This window comes from Chrysochloris asiatica, unplaced genomic scaffold (genome assembly GCF_000296735.1).
Source record: "Chrysochloris asiatica unplaced genomic scaffold, ChrAsi1.0 scaffold00117, whole genome shotgun sequence".
In the NCBI taxonomy this organism is placed as follows: Eukaryota; Metazoa; Chordata; class Mammalia; order Afrosoricida; family Chrysochloridae; genus Chrysochloris; species Chrysochloris asiatica.
Window position 1 is genome coordinate 8274855 of NW_006408635.1, and position 17367 is coordinate 8292221.

General features: G+C 43.7%; 1 protein-coding gene across 1 annotated transcript in view; it reads right to left on the bottom strand.

Annotated features, from left to right (window-relative positions):
* The window catches only part of RSPH3 (radial spoke 3 homolog (Chlamydomonas)), a 29401-nt gene that overhangs the window by 7189 nt on the left and 4845 nt on the right, over window positions 1-17367 (bottom strand). The window contains 5 exon segments of the mRNA XM_006878300.1: window positions 2647-2809; window positions 5859-6062; window positions 7164-7309; window positions 9181-9322; window positions 13510-13597. Coding sequence (XP_006878362.1) covers window positions 2647-2809; window positions 5859-6062; window positions 7164-7309; window positions 9181-9322; window positions 13510-13597 — 743 coding nt within the window.

The window sequence follows — 17367 nt, forward strand, 5'->3', positions numbered from 1 at the left end:
ACTATCTGCAAATTTGGGTGTTTTTGTATGTCTCCCCTCACTTCATATCTGTGGGATGCTTCACTCTCAGCTCTAGCCCTCCATGGCTATGTCCTTGTCCACGGGCTCAGGAGTCCCCAGGTCTCACCACACTTCAGACAAACCAGCCCTCTTCTTTTCTCTCTCATCTCCAGGTCAACGGGAGTCTAGGCAACATGGTTGAACTCAGTCCATTTCTTCATCATTGCCTGTCACCCTCTTCCACTCACCAGTTGACCAATGTGGTTGCCAGCAAGCTTACATGTGTGCTCATGTGTTCCCTTTGAGTTCCAGTCTTAGAAAGGATTTGTCCTGAAGGGACCTGATTGCTTGCCTTGGTGGCTTCCTGGTGAACAACTACCTTGTTCTTGTAGCAGCCAATCATACTGCCATTTTTGTTTTGGGTTTTTCCTGCTGCTCTTTCTTTGAAGTTGTATCTTCTGTTGCTCTAGCTGTTCTAGGCTGGTGCTGGTCTGCTCGTCCTTTCAAGTGGGAATGTCCCACCTCAGAAGGTTCTGGATGGGGCTCAGGATTCCACCTAAGGTCCTATATGCTGCAAAGGCTCTGAAAGTGGCCTATGTCACTGGGCAAGTTCTAGAACCCCTTTTAGGTATTCCAATCAGTTATAGGCTGAAGACGGGCTTACAAGCTTTCTGTAATCATGTTTCCTGACACTCCTTTTGATCCCACTCAAGTGTCTGTTTTACAATAGTAGGCAGGGGAAACCAATATTCATTCTTTTTTCATATTCTTAATGACATATTCTTGATGTCATCTCACAGCTACTCGGTTGGTCTAATGAATCAAATCTGTTCTTGAGATGGTCTCTAAATTGTGGTGGGGTATACTCAAGATTGTATTTGTCTCTCATGGAATGGTTTCAATTTTCTTTAGCTTCAGCCAGAACTTGCATATGAGCAATTGATAGTCTGTTTCACAGTTGTCCACTAGTCTTATTTTGGCTGATGATACGGAGCTTCTCCACCATCTCCTTCCCATCAATGCAGTCAGTTTTATTCCTGTGTATTCCACCTGGTGAGGTTCACATGTACAGTTGCTAGTCATGTTGTTTATGTTAGCAGCCCAAAGCATAACCCACTATACCACCAGAGCTCCTTGATAAGGTTAGTAGAATTCTTCAATTTCTTTATCACTGATTTTGGTGGTAGTAACTGGCCTTCCTTATAGGCTTATAGTTATTGTCCTATTACAGACAGCATTGCATTTCAAGATAGATTTTGAAATGTCCTTTTTTGACAATGAATACGATGCCATTCTTTTTCAATTTGTCATTCCTGGTATGGTAAGCCATATGACTGTCTTACTCAAAATGGCCAATACCTGCCCATTTCAGGTCACTCACTAATGCCTAGGGTGTCAACCTTTGTGCATTCCATTTAATTTTGATGACTTCTAATTTTCCAGATTCATTGTTCTTACATTCCACATTCTGATTACCAGTAGATATTTGCAGCTGTTTCTTCTCATTTGAATCCTGCCCCATCAGTAAATGAATGTCCAAAAGCTGTGCTCCACTTTGTGACTCTACTTTGAGAAGGTGGCTCTTCCTCAGTCATATTTTGAGTGGCTCCCAACCTGAGAGGCTCATCTTCTAGCACTGTATCTATCAGACAATGCTTCATTGCTATTCATCAGGGTTTCAGGGGCCAAGTCCTTAAAAGTAGATTACCTGCTCCTTCTTCCTGGTCCATTCTTACTTAGTCTGGAAGCTCCACTGTTCACTATGGGCGAGCTGCTGGTATTTGAAACACTGTGACAAGCCACCCCAGAAAGACACGCTGACAGATAGATGTGTGTGTGGGGCCCTCCCTCTATTATTAATACCTAATTGTTGGACTCCTGGTATGCCACTTTGGATAAGCACTGGACAGCTAACCACACTGTCGTGATTCAAAAACACCAGTTGCTTCATAGAAGCCCTCTACAGCATCACTATGAGTCAGAACAGACTCGATAGCACTTAACAGCAACAAATAAATGAATAAACTCGACCACCTTCCTCAAAGGGTTTTTGCCTGGAACAGAAAGCCAGTTGAGAAAAGGGTTTATCAATAACTACTTATGTATACAAGAAGCCCCGGTGGCTTAGTGGGTTATGTGTTGAGCTGCTAACCACAAGGTCAGCAGTTCAAGTCCACCAAGCAGTCCATGGAAGAATGATGAGGCTGTCTTCTCCTGTAAAGATTTACAAGGTTGCTAGGAGTCAGAATTGACAACACAGCCCTCACCCCACCACTCATATATACAAGGTTTTCATATGTTTGTGACTTTAACTCCTAACGAATTCTCATTTCTAGATGAGGAAGATAATGGTTACAGGGCTCATTAATGACACAGCTGGGCTTACACTCAGGTTTTTGACTTCAAGTCCAGTCTCCTTCTACTAGCTAATTTTGCTTCTCAATAAAGCAGAGTTAACATCCTAAAGCCAAGACCTTTATAACACGCCCCTTATTAGCAATGGTATGTACATGAAGCACCTACAAGTGACTTGGATTTCGTTCAGAGACTGAAAGATTCCCACTCAAAATAAAAGGGTCTGGGGACAGATTTGAACCATTAAGAGGGTGCTCATTAGAACAGGGAGTCTGAGAAGCCTCCACACACCTCTTTCAATGGGATCATAGAAGTAGCCACCATCCCGGAGGCTGCCGAACACGGAGGGAAGCAGGTCAGCCAGGTAGCGTTGAGCGAAGGCTCGCGCAGCGATCTTTTGCGCAGTCTCGTTATGCTTGTGCACGATTTCCCACTGCTGCTGCTTACGGCGCTCCTGTCAAGACAGAAGCAAGGCCACAGATTAGTCCTGAATACCAAACACAGAACGGATAAGCTCTGCAATGCTAACCCCAAGGATCTCCTTGGAAACCCTATACAGGGTTGCTGTGGGTCAGAACTGACTCGATGGCACTTAACAACAAAAAGCAAAGTGTGGAGGATTTGAGATGTGCAGCTGTGTAAAAGAAATGGACAGCATGATATCCATCAAGATTTTCATGAATGTCAATGGATTCTGAAGACTACTCAACTCAGACAGGTAAGAAAGACAGAGCTTGAGGTCAAACTCATCCGATCTGTCTGTAAGTAAAATGATTTCCAGAAATGCATGTTTGGCTGTATGGATGGTACTAAAAGGCTAAAGACTGTTGGTTATATATATTTTCAATTATTATAAGAGATTGTTGATATGGAGATTTTCATTGCTTGTTGTTATTAAGTGCCATCGAAATGGTTCCGACCCATAATGACCCTGGTATAGGGTTTCCTAGGAGTGACTGGTGAGCTGGAACCGCCGACCTTGTGGTTCAAACCAACATTGCAGTCTGGTGCATTAGCCCACAGCGCTCCATCAGGACTCCTTTCTTTGCTTAGATACTGCCAATTAAAAGACCGAGACCAAGGAATCAAACTGTTTATAATAATTCTTTTAATTCATCAAGCTGAAATGGTTCTGAAGATGAAAAGAAACTCCTAGTTTGGTTGTTGCTTTATTTCAATCATACAATATCCACAAACCCAACCATTTCTCTACTATCATGTAATTGGCATGTTTTCTAGCTAAATCTATTTTCAAGGTTTAAGCCAATAGAAGTCTGTTGATTTTTCAAGGTTTAAGCCAATAGATGAGTTGGGTCCAACTAACAGCAACCCTGTAGAGGGTCTCCAAGGAGCGGCTGGTGGGTTTGAACTGCTGACCTTGTGGTTAGCAGTCAGTGCTTATCCTTCAGTGCCACACTAAGGCTCTAGATGAGTTATAATCTTCATTTATTTCATGTTTCTTGTTGTTGTTGTTGTCAGGTGCCATCGAGTCGGAACCGACTCATAGCGACCCCATGCACAGCAGAATGAAACAATGTCCGATCCTGGGCCAACCTCACTACCGCTGCCACACTTGACGCCATTAATGATGCCACCTGGCTGATCCATCTCATTGGGGGTCTTCCTCTTTTTCTCTGACCCTCCATCTTACCCAGCAAGACATCCTTCTCCAGCAACTGTTGTTCTCTCCTGACAATATGTCCAAAGTAGGAGAGACAAAGCTTAGCCATCCTGGCCTCCAAGGAGCACTCTGGCTGCACTTCGTCCAAAACAGATCTATTGGTTCTTTTGGCAGTCCATGGCACTTTCAGTATTCTCCTCCAACACCATAATTCAAAGGCATCAATTCTTCTACGATCTTCCTTATTCACTGTCCAGCTTTCGCATCCCTATGAGGTTACTGAAAATACCATGGCTTGGGTCAGGCGCACCTTAGTTCTCAAGCTGACATCTCTGTTCTTCAACACTTTAAAAAGTGAGGCGGCACAAAAGGCACTCACTCATCTCTGCCAAGAAATTTGGAAGACAACTATCTGGTTGACTGATTGGAAGAGATCCATATTTGTGCCCATTCCAAAGAGAGGTGACCCAATGGAATGCGGAAATCATCAGACAATCTCTTTGATATCTCATGTTTCTTAACAGTAAATAAATAAAAAAAAATTTTGAGACAGATTTCCCTGATGATTTCAACCAAATTAATTTTTACAGTGACTATATTTGAAAGGAGCTCTGGTAGCGTAGTGGTTAAGTATCAGGCTGCTAACCTCGTAGTCAGCAGTTCAAAACTACCTGCTGTTCTATGGGAGAAAGACGAGGCTTTCTGCTTCCATAAAGATTTACAGCCTGTACAGGGTTGTAAATCGGAACTGACTCCACGACACATAACAACAACAACAACATATTTGTAAGACTTTGTCTCATGTGCTTTGTCCCATGTCACCAGCAGGGTCCGCCCTAGAAAGGGACATCATGCTTGGCAAAGTAGAGGGTCAGTGAAAAAGAGGACAACCTGGAGAGAGATGGACTGAAACACTGGCTACAGACAATGGGCTCAAACAGGACAATTGTGAGGAGGGGGCAGGACTAGGCAGTGTTTTGTTTTGTTGTCCGCAGGGTCGCTAGGAGTGGGACTGACAACAACATACTATAAGATGGTGGTCGTGCATTTGCTCTATCCTTGCCACACACCCTAGGCTCTTTACACATTGGCTGAATCACTCATTTTGGAGGAAAAGCTAATGTTCACTTGCTTAGGGATTGAGTAGAATCTCCCAGCACTCTTGTCGGTAGGAAGTTAGGCTTTTTTGGAAATCAGCTGAAGCCTTAGGTACTGTGATGCTTCCTTATCATTTGCTCATGGAGTGTACAACGTAAGGTGGCAGCAGTAATGCTAGAACCAGAGGGTTCTTCCAAACTGGAAGGTGATTGGTAGATTTTCAAAAGCAGATTATAATACTTTGCTTATGAAAGGTCCCAAACACCTGAAAATATTCTATAATGACCAAGCAATGGTGGTGTGTCCTCCAAGGGCCTGGCCATCCAGGAAAACCTGATTCTGTCAAGACCTTGTGCCTCTTCCTCCCCACCCAGCCCTAATACATCCCACTTCCTCCATCCACCTACCTTTTCTGTCACTGATGTTTGGTACGACGTAGGAGATGGCTTTAAAAAGTCCGTGAAAAAATTCCATTATCTTTGAATTCCATTTTTCCACGAACTTTCTGAAGCCCCCTCCTATTTCTTTTTCTAGAAGTCCTCAAATTTAAGAGTCCCTTCTGTTTCACACAGATGTAATTTAAATGAGTAGGGACTGTGGGAAACCCAATGCAGGCTGGTGTGTGCCCATGGGAAGCTAGGGTATAAAACTCGGTCTCTGAAGAATCTCTCTAGAGAAGAGGGAAGAGACTTGAGCAACACACACAGGGGTCTGATTCTGACACATTTCCAACACGGCACATGCATTTCTGAGTACAATCTGATGGAAAACTAGAGTTCCGTACTTTTTCTTCTTGGTGACGTCTCTCTTGCTCTTCCAGGCGCTGAACTTCGCAGAGCTCCACGTTCCGTAATTCCTGGTATGCGCACTGACTGGCCCTCAGGTTGGCCAGCTCCTCCTCCTCCATGACCTCCAGGAGAGCCTGCTCGATGGTCTTTCCCACCAGAACTTCGAGCATTGGCTTCACTTCAAGATCAAAGTCGAAGAGCTGAAGCACAAGAAAGCGAACTGAAACTCTGCATCCTGAACACGGTGCCCAATAAAAAACCTGCCCAAAGAATAGGAGCAATAGAGGGTTGTGATGTGGGTGTCTTCTGGGTGCCAGACACTGGGCTGGTGCCCATCTCTGGTCTCACATCTACCCTGCGAGGAGCATCCAACAGCACATTGTTGAAGTCAGAGGGCCAAGTCAGCAAGATGAACCCTGATACTTGCCAATTTTAAGATCAAACTCTGGAACCCTAAACAAGTATCCTGTGTGTCTCTCTTCTTCAATGCCTTTTAGGCTTAGCTATTATTGTTTTTGAAGACAGACTGGAAAACTGAAAAATAAGAATGGATATTCTAGAGAGTCATCATTAGGATTGAGAGGCAAGCATGCTCTTGTATGTGGCGCCTGATACTGGTGACACAGGGGATTAAGCACTGGGTTGCTAACTGGAAGGTCAGTGGTGTGAAAGATTTACAGCCTCGGAAACCCTAGGGAGCAGCTCTACTGTGCCTACAGGGTGGCTGTGACTCAGAGTTGATCGCCTCCACGTAGTGGGTCTGGTTTCCTGGCTTGGTTTTATGGCTTCGGAAGACACTGTATTCCAATGAATACGGTATTCCACAAACAGCTAGTAAGAGCATCTTCTATCCCAGGAAGTGAATTTTCCTTATTCAGTATGTTGCTCACAGAAACCCTGCATAGGGTTTCCGAGGCTGTAAATCTCTAAGGGGACAGAAAGCCTCATCTTTCTCCCATGAAGTAGCTGGCAGATTCGAACCGCCGAGCTCACGGTTAACAGCCCAACGTGAAACCCATTATGCTACCAGGGCTTGCCAACAAACAAATCCAACATTTATGTCTTTAAAAAATACGTCTAATGATTTCAGTCTTGATCAGTAAACAGGAGAAATCAGGACATAAAATATTTAAAAACATTTCTAGTACTGCAGGAAAACACAATCCTAGGTAGTAACTAGATTCAACCCAATATGTAGACTTTTTCTGGGTATGAAGTAGTTCTAGCCCAAATCCAGCTTTTCCTTAAACCTAACTTGACTTTATTCACAAAAAAGAACAGAGCTAAAGGATGTTCCATACCTCTCCTTCTAGTATTTGCGTGGCCATGTCTTTGCCAGTTTTGGCAGGAATGAAGAGGGGTGTTGGTGGTCTGTCCAAAAACGCATCTGTCTGGCATTCCATGTCAACTTCTATTATGCGGTCTGCTATCTCCTCAAGGTACAGTTCTGAGAAGAACACCACAGACACTGCGTTTCAAAGTCGCTTCTGGTTCAAGCACAGATGTGTATTTGGAAACATCTGCTCCATGAAAACAGACTTCACTGCTTCAGGAAAGAGGTCTGACAAAGAAAGTGCTCCAATCTGGAGTGAACATCACAAGTACAAGCAAGAGTTTTGAATATTTGGAAGACAATAGAACAATGACTGAATGTCTACACAGTACCGAGCTTTGTATTTGCAAATGGCATGATAGACCCATACAGAAGGGGAGTGTGTGTGTGTGTGTGTGTATTAGATTCTAAGTGTATTGGGGTTGTGGTGGTTAGGTGCCATCGAGTTAGGTACTAACCCATAGGGGCCTTATGCACAGCAGAATGAAACACTGCCCGATCCTGGGCCAACCTCACTACGGTTGCCACGCTTGAGTCCATCAATGCTGCCAATTGGCCAATCCATCTCGCTGGGGGTCTTCCTCTTTTTCTCTGACTCTCCACCTTACCAAACATGTGGGAATGAGCATATGACTGACTCCTAAGATGGTAATGTCCGAGTACAACAATTTGAAAATTCCAGGATGTTTTATGAGACCAGGCCCCATGCCACTAAGCAACCTGATGTTCTCACTGTAGACTGAGAATGAACATAGGAGAAAACAAGTTTCACCTTAGGCATGACTCATGTGAGGCAGGGGCAATGCAGTACCATGCCAAGAACATGAACATGGGATCAGATGCTGGACACAGGTCCTAGCCAAGTGACTCATGCGAGGCAGGGGCAATGCAGTACCATGCCAAGAACATGAACATGGGATCAGATGCTGGACACAGGTCCTAGCCAAGTGATGTCCTCTCAGGGCTTGGTTCTTCATCGGGAATCAGAAAGACCTGTCTCATGGAATCTTTGTGGCCACACAGGAAGGTGCTTATATAAAGTACTTGGTTGATTCTCTGAGATACAGGAGATATTCAGCAAAGTTGGCTGCTACGATGTCATTTATTATTCTTATGGTATAACATAACCAGGAACGGTGGAGGCTTCATATGATAAGCACTGGACTGCACACCACAACGTCTGTGGTTCAAATCCACCCACTGCTCCATGGGAGACACATGAGGTTTTCTGATCCCACAAAGATTTAAAAGTCTTGGAAACCCATACAGGGGTGCTGTGAATCAAAACCAACTCCATGACAACAACAAGAACACAACCATAAATCTCAAACATGCGCAGGCCCCAGATGCAGCCTCAGGGTAGGGGGGCAGAGCAGAATGGCTCTAGAAGACTCTTGGTGACTCCACTCACCAGCTGGCTGCTTCAGGAGGATCATGCATGAATAGGTTCACTGACCAAGTAAAACACCAAGTCTTGTCTGATTACTAAGTCTGTGGGTTTAGGAAAGCCCCCCTGCATTCAGAACAGTTAAGACAAGCTGGGGTAGAGGGTGGGGGGTTGGCACAGGTTTCTATGGAGCCCATGGGGTCTTGAGAACATACAGAGTCAACAGAGAACCAAAGGGGAGAGAGAAGGGAGAGGCAATGAGCCCTCAGATCTGAATGGGTGTCCTGCTCTCAACTGGCAAAGAAAATGCCTCAATCCATTGGGCCCCCTTTTCATACTGCTCCGCACCCCCGCAAGTCCTGATGGACAGAACAGGGACTCATGTTGGGGGATGAGGATAAAAATGGAGACCTCAGCCTGGTTTGAGAACAGAATACGTAACCGGCCTACACTTCCTGCTATACCCAATATAGCAATGTCCCATGCCATAGGATTGGGGAAGGACTAGAAAACATGAGAGATACAGAAATCATAGAACGGCCCAAGAGAAACGAGCTTCAGTGAAACACTGAGGGAGCCACTGGCCCTGGGCACATACCTGTTTGCACGTCCATGTGTTTTCTGCCTTCCACAGGCTCGGGGGTACGTGGTCGGAGCTGTTCGCGGGCTCGCTTCCTGGCCAGGGCCCTCCTCTTCATCTGCTGCTGCCTCTGCAGCTCCATGGCTTCCTGCTGCCCCGCCTGAGGGGTCAGGAAAGCTCCACAAGTCAGCACAGATCCGCTTCCAGAGGTGATTCCCAGAAACCATCCCAGCGGCTGTCTGCCTGTCACCTTAACGCCTCCACAGGACTAGGGGCTGGAGGGTGAGTTTTATGGGAGGTTTGTCATGACATTACAGAGTTGTCTGAGGGAACACATGAGTGACTTCACAGTCGGGCTGTACACTGGGGCAAATGGTGCAGAACCCATGTAATCTGCCAGCATTTCTACATGAATTACTGGGGGGGCCTAGTGCAACGGATACCAACAGTCAGGATAGTAAACTTCAGTGTGCAGTGAAGAAATGGAAAAGCATTACAAGTTTGTTTTTTCGATCTGTATTTCATTTAGACAAAATTTCCTTTAAAACTGTATCAGTTCCCAAGGAAAATATCTTCAGTGTAAATGAAGCATGTCTAAGTGTACAGAGAAACAGCTGGTTAAGAGATTAACAATGTAATTATTCACTGTCCTTCTTCAATATTTGGAGGCTCTTGGTTTGCCACAGGCCATTCTGATAGACCGACCTAGCTTATCTCAAGGCATACAGGAACACAAAGTGAAAGATGAAAGGTGTTCTTTGCCGTTGAGTAAGTTCTGACTCACAGAGGTCCTGTGTACGACAGAATGAGACACTGTCTGGGCCTGCGTCACTACTATCCTCACTGCCGTCCTCACTACTGTCGCCATGTGGTAGCCTTTCTGCAGCCACTGTGCCAACCCATCTCACTCTGGACATTCCCCTTGTTATGAAGAACTGTTTTAATATTTAAAATTAGAATTCTGAAAAAAGCTTACTTGGAGTGATAATGCAGCGCATTACAGTGAAAATTCCCTAGACACCATCTCCTAACACAGTGGCTACTGTCCTTTAGATTTGTACAGTGTTGGAAGTGGTGATGCCACAGAAAATTTCCCCGGGACCAGCACTGAGCAGTAGAAAGGAGAACACTGGTTCTGAAGTTCACATTCCAAGGCTGCGATTGGTTAACTAGAATTGGTAAGCTGTGCATTAAGTACCTCCCTTTTCCGATACTCGGGTTTCTCCTATGTAAATGGTAATACCAAAAACATCTCGCTAAGGTTTCTGGTTACAAGGTACAGATCAGATGCTAATGCAATTAGCATGATACCGGGCATAGATACCATTTCCGTGGGTTATAATCTAAGGCATATTAAAAAGAAAAGGAATCGTCTATAATTCCATTTTAAATATAGTTACTCATATTTTCATTTTTTTTTTGTCTATTTATTATTTGGAATCCTGGTGTGGTGCCAGACTAAAGCCATTTGAACTGCAAGATCGGCGTTTCAAGCTCACCAGCTGCTCCTCGGAAACCCTATACAGGGTCGCTATGGGTCAGAACTGACTCGACAGCACTTCACAACAACACAACATTTACTATTTATTTGTCTACATTATTATAAATACGATTTATGTATTTCCAGTTTCTCAAATGAACAAAATTATAAATGCCAGCTCTTAAAAGGTGTGGGGTGTTTAAAGGTTTAGGGTGTTAACATTGAACTTCAACAAGTTCATTTCAGAACTGCTCTACCCAACCTACTGTTTTACAGGTCTAGTTAAACATTTCTTTTTTAAGAAAGTGTTATATTTGTGCAAACATGCTTCCACTTCTTTGGAAATGGAGTAGCAGGGTTGAATGGTAAAGCGAGTGCTTAGTCTTGTCGGTAACTGCCAGAGCAGATGGATAACTTTACAGCAGTCTGCCCGAATTCCAGTTGCTCCACATTCTCGCCAGCACTTAGTATTAGCACTGCATTTGATTTTGTTGTTGTTGTTGTTAAGCACTGTCGAGGCAGTTCTGACTCATAGTGACCCTGTATTGGGTTTCTGAAGCTTTAAAAGAAAAAAAAAATCTTTGCAGGAGCAGAAAGCCTCACCTTTTTTCTGTGGAGTGGCTGGCAGGCTTGAACCATACACCTTGTGGTCCACAGTCCTGTGCTTACTGTATGGAGCCACTGTACTCCATTTTCCATTTTAGATAGCGTAGTGGTTACGAATTGGGCTGTGAGCCACAAGGTCAGCAGTTTGAAACTACCAGCTGTTCCGAGGAAAAAGATACAGCCTCGGACACCCTGCACAGGGTCGCTATGAGTCGGAACCGACTCCATGGCACATAACCACTACCAAAATATTGTTGTGGCACTCTCGGCTAACATGTTAGACTGCATAGCCATTTGGAACTGCAAAGTCGGTGGTTCAAGTTCACCAGCTGCTCCTTGGAAACCCTATACAGGGTCGCTATGGGTCAGAATCGACTTGATGGCACTTAACAACAACAACAACAAAGTATTGTAGTTTAGCCTGCATTTCCTAATGGATAATGATTAATATCTTTTCATGTGCTTACTTGCCATCCATATCTATGGTGAAATATCTCGTCATGTCTTCTGACCATTTTCTAAGTGGACTATTTACTTACTGTTTGGGAGTTTTGACAGTTCTCTGTATATTCCAGATATAATAAGATCTTTGTTGGGATAAGTGGCTGGCAAATTTGTTCCTAGTCTTTCTACTATATTAACAGCGTCTTTCATATCACAAAGCTGTGAATTTTGATGTGATCTAGTTGATTATTATTTTTTATTTTATGAATTGTGCTCTTGGTCTCCTATCTAAGAACTCTGCACTTATGCTGTGGTTCAGAAGGTTTACTCCTGAGAGTTTCGTAGTTTTATAATTAAATCCATGACTCATTTAAATGAATTTTTGTATGTGATGTGAGATTTAGGCTAAAGGTCATTTTAAAATTTTTACCTGTGGAGGTGTAATTGTTCCAAGACCATTTATTGAAAAGACTGCCTTTTCTCTCTTGAATTGCTTTAGCCCCTTTGTCAAAAACCAGCTAAGTCTATTTTTGCTGGTCTATTTCTGGGTTCTTTTCTGTTCAATAGGAGCGCTGGTGGCACAGTGGGTTAAGCACTGGTAACAAGGGTGGGGGTTCAGACCTACCAATTGCTCTGCTCTGTGGAAGAAAGATAGGTCTGTCTTCTCCCATGAGATTTACAGTCTCAGGAACCCTAAGCAGCCGTCTACTCTGCTCTACAGAGTCACTATAAGTTGGAATTGATTTGATGGCAATTGTGGGTATTCAGCTGATTCATGTGTCAGTTCTGCGGCCAAGAAGACTGTCTTGATTCCTAGTTGTTGTTGTTAAGTGCCGCTGAGTTGATTCCGACACATAGTGACCCTGCATAGGGTTTCCAAGGAGCGGCTGGAGAGCTTGAACCACTTACCCTGCAGCTCAAACTGACTTTGCATTAGTCCGGTGCATTAACCCACAGTGCCACAGAAAGTCATAACAAATGGTAGCGTGGGCCGAATTAGCAACGCTGGGAGTTGCTTTGAAGACTAAGGTGTGCCTGACTCAAGTTTTTGGTATTTTCAACGGCCTTATAGGTGTGTGAAAGTTGGACAGTGAATAAGTTAGACTGGAGAAGAATTGATGCCTTTGAATTATAGTGGTGGTGAAGCATATTGAAAAGTACTGTGGACTGCCAGAAGAACATAGTCTGTCTTGGAATAAACATTCCCAGAATGTTTAGAAGCCAGGGTGGTGTGACTTTGTCTCACATATTTTGGACCTATTAACCCTGTACAGCATTGCTATGAGTCGGAACCGACTCCACAGCACATAACCAGTAACCACCACACCATGTATCAGGAAGGACCAGTCCTGGAAGAAGGACATCATGCTTGGTAAAATAAAGGGTCATTGAAAAACAGGACGAAATGGACAGCACAGGGGCAGTTATAACAGGCTTCAACATAACAACAGTGAGAGTGACTCAGGCCCAGGTAGTGTTTTGTTCTGTTGTGCATGTTGGAGCCAATTCCACGGCACCAAACCTCAACAAATGAATCAGAGCAGTACAGTTAAAAGGGGGTTCTTAGACCAGTGCCATCTGGGAACTGTTGGCACAACTTGAACAATTTTATCAACAATTAGGTTTTTTTAAATCTAATAATAAAATTGCAGCCTTGTACTGTGTGTGTGTGTTTTTCATTCCAATTTTTCAGTCCTTTGTCTTTACTGTGTTGTATGTTTCAATCTGCAGTCCATGCATGCGCGCACACATACACACACTAGTCCCTCACCACGGACATGTGGGAAGCTCTGTTGGCCGATTTGGAGGATACTGACCAGCGACAATGTCTGCAGAGCATAGGTGTTGCCTCGGATCACCCTTCTGTCATACATGATGTTTCCAAAACGCATAGGTTCCTCCGCTCTGTAAAACAGCAAATCCTCAGTAACTCTTTTAATAATAGAGCTGGTATCTATTAACAGAACTGATTCTCAACAAGATTTAGAGTAAGACGGAAATACTTAGGATGTGCTGGACTGCAAAGTCATTTGAGTCACAAGGTCGGTGGTTCAAGCTCACCAGCTGCTCCTTGGAAACCCTATACAGAGTCGCTATGGGTTGGAACCGACTCGACAGCACTTAACAACAAGAGAAACATGGAGACCACTTGTGGAATACTGATACAAGCCAGGCTCCTCACACAGGGCTCCCCAACACACGTCTTCAGGGAAGGTGCACAGTTCTCGTGGGGCCGAAGGGCACAGATTCAGGGCGAGTCACTGAGCTCCCCTCAAGAATAAGTGGTGGAACTGTGTTTAGACTGTTGTGGTACTTAACAAATGTGAAAACAGCCAACAGGGCCGTTTAACACATCTGAAAAGGGTCCGCCCTAAGAGACGGAACACAAGGTTCATTCAGGGATTTGGAAGAACGTTAGTAAAAGAATCTGGCTCAACAAAATAAGGCAAATTTCTCGTTGCTCTTTAAAATCAACGATATTTTACTGTTTTCCATGCTAAGAACATTTGAATTTCAAGGATCAGAATGAAGCAATAGTGAAAAATACACACCTGGCATTTTCGTTCAAAAATTTTCAAACAATATCCTATTTATAGCTCTGAAACCAAACTCCGATTCTATGCCAATGAACAGTACCCAATCAGAAATGATTGTGGAGAGCAGCTCACTTATTGTGCACTGAAGCCACTAATGAATGGCCTCTGTATTACTCAAAGGCCCAGGCAGGCTTGCTGCTGGCCCTCTGAGTAGTGGCCAGCTCTGTGAACCACTCTTTCTGGGAGCCCCCCATCTCCCCACCGTTTCCTAGTTCATGAGCCCACTATTGCCTTCTGATTGGTGTCAAGCTGTGTGCCTGGTCTTGGTTTGTTGGCTTCCCTTGGACAGGAGGGCTTCCTCTGGGTTCAACCTTCTCTTATCCATAGAAGACCTCATCCCTTCTCAGGGCTACACAGTTACAGTCCCCAAACCTAAAACTCCCCTGTGGTTGTATCTTTGGCTCAGCTCTCTCTGTGGAGCTCCAGCCACGTACACCCAGTGGCCCCATGATGCCTCACTAGGATATCCTGAAGGCAACCTCCAAATCCAACAAGTTATCACTCGACACTTCATCTCATTATGTCTTCAGTTCCCACCTCAGGAAAGGTACCACTGACCACTCACTGGCTCAATCCAGAGAGCTGGTTGTCATCACTGATTCTTACTTACCCCTATGTCCAGCAAGTCCTACCCCTGCTGCCCCCAAATCAATCTCTCGCATCCACCCTCCGCCCATTGTTCACAGTCACCAATGCCTAGGATATCAATGCATTCCATTTCCAAAATGTATTCCATTTCATTTTTGACAACTTCCAGTTTTCTCAGATTCATACTTCATACAGTCCCAGTTCTGACTATTATTGGATGTTTGCAACTGTTTCTCCTCAGACTTGTTTATGTAGCACTCACTGATCTGCCGGACGGCATCTCCCTTTACCTGCTGTCTACATTGCAGCCAGTGATCTTCTCCAGTGAAAAATCCAAACATGACGCTTAATTGTTTAAAACCACCTACTGGTCAGTTTCCTCTATTATTGTGGCTTGTGTGTTGCTGTGCTTCAGGAAGCAATGTCACTGGTACTTCCGATAGCAGCAGGGTACCCAACATACATAGGTTTCTGTAGAACTTCTAAACTAAGGCAGGCTAGGAGGAAGGTTCTGGTGATCTATTTCCAGAAAGAAAATTAACTAGTGTAAACCTTATGGAGACGAGTGGAACCATGTCTACTATAGTGCTGGAAGACAAGTTCCCCCAAATGGGCTCACGACAGAGCAACGTTCTGTTCTGTTGGATGTGGGGTTACTATGGGTTGGGACCGATTTGATGGCACTTAACAAAAACAAAACTGGTAATTAAAGCAATAATGCGGAATAATTCTGGGCCTTTGACACTTATCAAAAATCTGTAATCTATCACCCGTTGTTGGTGACCACTCCTCGTCTGTCAGTTGTACGTACTGTGGTAGCCTGCATGTTGCTATGGTGCTGGGAGTTACGGCACTGGTATTCTAAATACTAGTGATAGACAGGTGTCAGCTGAGCTTCCAGACTAAGACAGACTAAGACGAAGGAGAGGTGAACCACTTCTGAACAATTAGCCCCTGAAAATTTTATGGAACATCGAAGTGCCATTAGATGAGACCATCAAGTTGCAAGGCACTCAAAATACGACTTTGGAAGACCTTAAAGCAGAGTTAACCACGATGATGTGAATGAATTAAAGCTTTTGAGACCTTCATTCGATGATGGGGCACAACTCAAAATGAGGAGAAACAGCTGCAAACATCCATTAATAATCAGAACTGGGACTGTATGAAGTATGAATCTGAGAAAACTGGAAGTTGTCAAAAATGAAATGGAATGCATTTTGGAAATGGAATGCATTGTTATCCTAGGTATCAGTGAGTTGAAATGGACAGGTACTGGCCATTTTGAGTCTGCCAGTCATACAGTTAACTATGCCGGGAACAAGAAATTCAAGAGGAATGGCATTGCATTCATCATCAACGACTATTTCAAGATCTATCTTGAAGGTAGTACCATAGGTCTACAAGGATGAATGGTTAATGCCACTATTATTCCAATATGCACCCTAACCACTAAAGCCAGTGAGGATGAAATTGAAGAGCTGTACTTTTTCAGTCTGACACTGATCAAACATATAATCAGGATGTATTGATAATTATTAGTGATTGTAATGCAGAGGATGGAAACAAAGAGGAAGAATCAGTAGTTGGAAAACATGGCCTCAGTGAAAGAAAAGATCGCACGACAGAATTTTGCAAGACCAATGACTTCTTCATTGCAAATGCCTTTTTTAAACAACATAAAATACTATACACATAGACCTCACCAGATGAAATAGACAGGAGTGAAATCAACTACATCTGTGGAAAGAGACAGCAGAAAAGATCAATAGCAGCCAAAACATGGCCAGGGAGCGACTGTGGAATCAATGATCAATTGCTTATATGCAATTCAGACTGAAGTTGAAGAAAATTAACTTCAACGAGAACCAAAATAAACTTGAACAAATCCATGTGAATTTAGAGAGCATCTCAAGAACAGATTTCATGTATTAGACCTAAAGACTGAAAATCCTAAGCGTTGTGGAATGACACCATACAGGAAGAAAGCAAAAGGTCACTAAAAAAACAAGAAAGGAAGAAAAGACCAAAATGGACGTCAGAAGAGACTCTGAAACTTGCGCTCCAGTTGAGATGCTAAAGTGAATGGAAGAAAGGAGAAGGAAAACAGATGAACAAAAAATTTCAAAGCACAGTTTGAGAACACAAAAGTTTTATAATGAAATGTGCAAAGGTCTAAGTTAGAAAATCAAAAGGGATGAACACGCTCAGCATTTCTTATGCTGAAATAGCTGAAGAAAAAATTCAAGCTTCAACTTAACCATAGTGAAGGCTTCTATGGCAAAATACTGAATGATGCAAAAGACAAAAAAAAGTATCAAAAGAATATGGAAGGTATACATAGAGTCAATATGTTGTTGTTGTTGTTGTTGTCAGTTGCCATCGAGTCGGAACTGACTCATAGCGACCCCATGCACAGCAGAACGAAACAATGTCCCATCCTGGGCCAACCTCACTACCGCTGCCATACTCGATGCCAGCCACCTGGCT